This window comes from Sinocyclocheilus rhinocerous, unplaced genomic scaffold (assembly GCF_001515625.1).
Source record: "Sinocyclocheilus rhinocerous isolate Xijiao unplaced genomic scaffold, SAMN03320098_v1.1 scaffold42, whole genome shotgun sequence".
NCBI classification, from domain to species: domain Eukaryota; kingdom Metazoa; phylum Chordata; class Actinopteri; order Cypriniformes; family Cyprinidae; genus Sinocyclocheilus; species Sinocyclocheilus rhinocerous.
Window position 1 is genome coordinate 348,084 of NW_015627390.1, and position 4,108 is coordinate 352,191.

Here is a 4,108-nt window from a genome sequence, read left to right on the forward strand (position 1 = left end):
ATACGAGCTAAAAATGATGTTATGTTTAATGTTAATCTAATAATATGGTATTAATTCATCAGAGATCAGTGGTGACAGCTGAGTAAATAACTTGTACTATTGGGGTTTGCTAAGGCATGCATCATTATTATGATTGCTTATGCTTGAGTTTAGCAATTTGAACAAGTATTAAACTTCGGCATGTTTTTATGAATGTAATGTGATTTTGTGGTTCATTATGAATATGAAAGGAAATGTACCAAAATGCTTCTTGAACTAAATACTCATTTTGTGATACAGACAGATCATTTTAACCACAAAATTAGGTGCCCCTCAACAGAATTCAAGAGTCTGTACTTAATTCAAAATTGTGAGATTTAAAAAATGGTCAGAATTCTTTATTATAAACTAACAATTCTGAGGAAAAAAGTCTGAATTGCGAGATCACAGCTCAAAATTGTGGGATATTAATTTGAAATCACAACAAATAAATTCAGAATTGTGAGTTTTTAACTCAAAATTATGAGATTTTATCTCGAAATTGTGAGATACAAACTGGAAATTGCAAGAAATAATGTCAGAATTGTGTATTATAAACTCAGAACTCAAAAGGTCTGAATTGCAAGTTTACTCAAAATTGTGAGATATGAACTTGGAATTGCAATCAATAAATTCAGATTTGAGAGGTTTTTAACTTAAAACTTTGAGATTTTAACTTGAAATTGTGAGAAATAAAGTCAGAATTATGTATTATGAACTCAAAATTCTAAAAAAAAAAAAAAAAATTCTGAATTGTTATACATAAATATTTGTGCACCCGACATGCATGATTCCTCCAATCGTTCAGCTCTTTACAGAGAGGTTTGCTTTTATTTTCTAGTTGATTTTTGACTGGTGAATGATGAAATGAGTTAAACATTTCACATAGACTCACAAGGCGGCATTCAAGCCTTATCTAGAGACCAAAATGTTACAGAAAGTGCTCACTCCTTACCATTGTGACTTCTGTTATTAACGCCGAATCTTTCTTTTACTCCCAGTCAAGCGTTGCTTGCAGGCCATCAGGTTTATTTTACCCAAGGACACTGCCATGAAAGTGCTGGTCAAGTGGTACAACAGTTACAACGCCCCTGGAGGTCCCAGCATGCACCTGGAGTGGAACCTGTTTGTTACATGCCTAATGACAATGATGGGTTACAACACCGAACGACTGACGTGGACACGCAATGTGAGTCTCTTTAGTTTGACCTCTGTGTCAGTCTTTGTGTTGGGTAACCTTGAGCCTGTGCTGGCGCACAAGGATTGATCAAGCATTTAACGGAATTAAAATTGTACATTTACATGACAAAATGTTTTAAAATCAGATGTCAGGTAAGCACAGAAAACAATTTACTACACATTAAAACTTCTACAAATGTAGTTTTTCTACAAGTTAAATTGCAATTATTGATTTAACCATATATTTCCTAGTACAATTAATTACTGATTTAAAATATTTTTTGTAATTCTATTTAAAAAAAATTTTTTTTTATTTGTGACCCTGGAGCACAAAAGCAGTGTTAAGTCGCTGGGGTATATTTGTAGCAATAGCCAACAATACATTGTATGGGTCAAAATTATTGATTTTTCTTTTATGCCAAAAATCATTAGGATATTAAGTAAAGATCATGTTCCATGAAGATATTTAGTAAATTTCCTACCGTAAATATATCAAAACTTAATTTTTGATTAGTAATATGCATTGTCCGGCGTCTCCGGAATCAGTGGTTTGTTGCTGTCTGTGTTTCTGAATATTGTTTGTTTGTGGCTCAGGGAGAGACGTCCTATATCAGAGTGATGGAGGAGCGGGGCACAAGCTGGGGTCGCTCGCGCTCCCGCTCCAGGTCTCGAGGACGATACTCACCCCCGCTCCAGAGCAGAGGGTCACCGCCGCCCCGTTACCGTTCGCCCCCGCGTCACATGACCCGCCATAGCCCACCCTCCCGCCGAGCACCGCTCCAGCATCACAGCCCGCCCCCGCGCCACTATCGATGAGCGGCCTTCTCCACCGCCACGACCCCTTTTCTTTCTCTATTTTGTAATTTATAGTCCATTGTAGGAACCCAATTGGCCTTATTCACCGTTCAGTTCATGGAGAGCTTGCGAATATGTTAATGATCACGTGGATGATGCTGCATATTTTTACAGATGTGGTTATGATTGTGAAAGTTCTGAAGATGAATAACCTGTTTTGTCCCAACTAAAGGCAACAGACTAAAGATGTGTTTGTGATTAATCTGGTCCATTTCATAGACATCGACTGTTTTATTATTTTTTTTTATAATTTGAATAAAAGGCTGAAGTTTTTAAAATGTTTTTTTTCTTCTGGAATCTCCCCGTGTGATTTTTCTTTCTTTCTTTTTTTTCCTCTTTTTGTATCATGTGATGATTGTATGCATTTTTTTTCAATTAAAGCATTGAATCAAAGTTACTCTATATCGAGTCATTTTTACAAACTATAGTGTTTTGCAGGAATAATGGAAATAATAGCAGAAAACCTGGAAATAGGGTTTAAAAAATGAAATCACTGGATTATCAGTAATAAAATTGTGCATTTTAGTTTATTGTGCATTAATTTAAAAAATGCATTATTGAATGTTGGTTCATGATGCATCAACTGATGTTAACAGATGTTTGATTAACAAATGTTGAAACATTAAGATTATTAAATACTTTAGAAATATTGCTTGTTAGTTACAAAAAAACATGGCTAATATTCGTTTTGTTGGGGTCATTTTGGCATTGTTGGGGTCCTCCCGTTGTGGTCTGTACTTGCGTTTCTGTATGTGGTTGTGTTGTGAGCATTTGCAGCGTGTTTTTGTATTTGATTGTGTTGCGAGTATTTGCAGCACATGTGCTGTCAAACAGATGATGTTTTCTTAATTTGCTTGTGCTTTTTCTATTTGCATGTGTTTTCTGAAGTTGCAGCGCATTGAGCTCTCTCGGCCACCGTACGAAACAGACAAGCACGCCCACAGACAAGACACTTTAGGTCTCAGTTTTCAAATGTTGTCATTATTAAAGAAATTCGAACAAATACAGACGTGTGCAGTGTAAATTGTCTAAGTATTAATGGCAGGGAAAGCCCCTTATATTTGAGAGCGGCCACGTATGAGGTGTTTCTTGGAGGTTATAGTACATTGAAAAATGATCATATGACTTTTTACATATGCCATGAGACCTGTAAATGTGAAAAAAAAAAGTTTCCATTGCAGTTTAGCAAAATATTTCTATTTCGAATTGTCTGAAAACACCTCATACGAGCGTGTAAACTTTTTTTTGTTATATGGGAGTTTTTGCGAAATTGACGCGTTTCCATTAGGTGTATTTTCAATTCGCAATTACAATTTGCGCAATTTGAAGGGAAATGGAAACGCAGCTATTGTAGCGCCTCAGTTCAAGAGGCACGTGAACCAATCATCTCTTCCTCTTTACTAGTTATAGCATGAAATAAACATGAATGAACATTAAAAGGTATCTTGTTTCAACTGCGGAAAGAAGTCAATGCACACCATTTTTCAAAAATGGCAGATTCGCCATTATGATTGGTCAGGTCACCTGTCAATCAAGCTCCCTGCGAAGGGTCATTTGGACTATTTTTACACTGTTGCCGTGGGAGAAAAATAATCTCTCCGCAATTTAGATGGAGAGGAACCCTGATGCCAACCCTGGCTTTGTTACATGTTTCAAAAGTTTAAATTGTGAACCCATGTATTGTAAATGTACATTTTTAACTTACCGCCTGCTGCTGCAACGTGAGTTCCGCTTTCGCGATTTTTGTGTCCTCCTGTGACCATTCTAAAATTGTATATAATTTTCACGCATCAGGGATCCGCTATCAATATGCGGAGTATTGAAATTGGTTGTTCACTTTCACTTTAAATTTGCAATCACGCATGCTCTGTGTAAAGGGGTCAGATATTTGTCAATGAGCTCAGGATCTGTTGAGCAGCAAATCCTGAGCATCGTCTGTCGGTCATCTCTCTTTACTCTGGACCCGTGATCAGTCAAATCTGGCTCCTGCAGCTTGTGTTGGATGCAGGGTTGTCAAGTCCGCTTTTTTTCCCACTGAATTGGGCTACTTTTAAAC

General features: G+C 36.8%; 1 protein-coding gene across 2 annotated transcripts in view; it reads left to right on the plus strand.

Annotated features, from left to right (window-relative positions):
- LOC107727778 (serine/arginine-rich splicing factor 9) overlaps nt 1-2,218 on the plus strand; it is a 14,537-nt gene extending 12,319 nt beyond the window's left edge. For both annotated transcript variants that reach the window (XM_016537769.1, XM_016537777.1), the window contains exon 5: nt 1,792-2,218. In XM_016537769.1, coding sequence (XP_016393255.1) covers nt 1,792-2,013 — 222 coding nt within the window. In that variant the 3' untranslated portion in view covers nt 2,014-2,218. The remainder of the gene's footprint in view (nt 1-1,791) is intronic.
- The last annotated feature ends 1,890 nt before the right edge of the window (nt 2,219-4,108 follow it).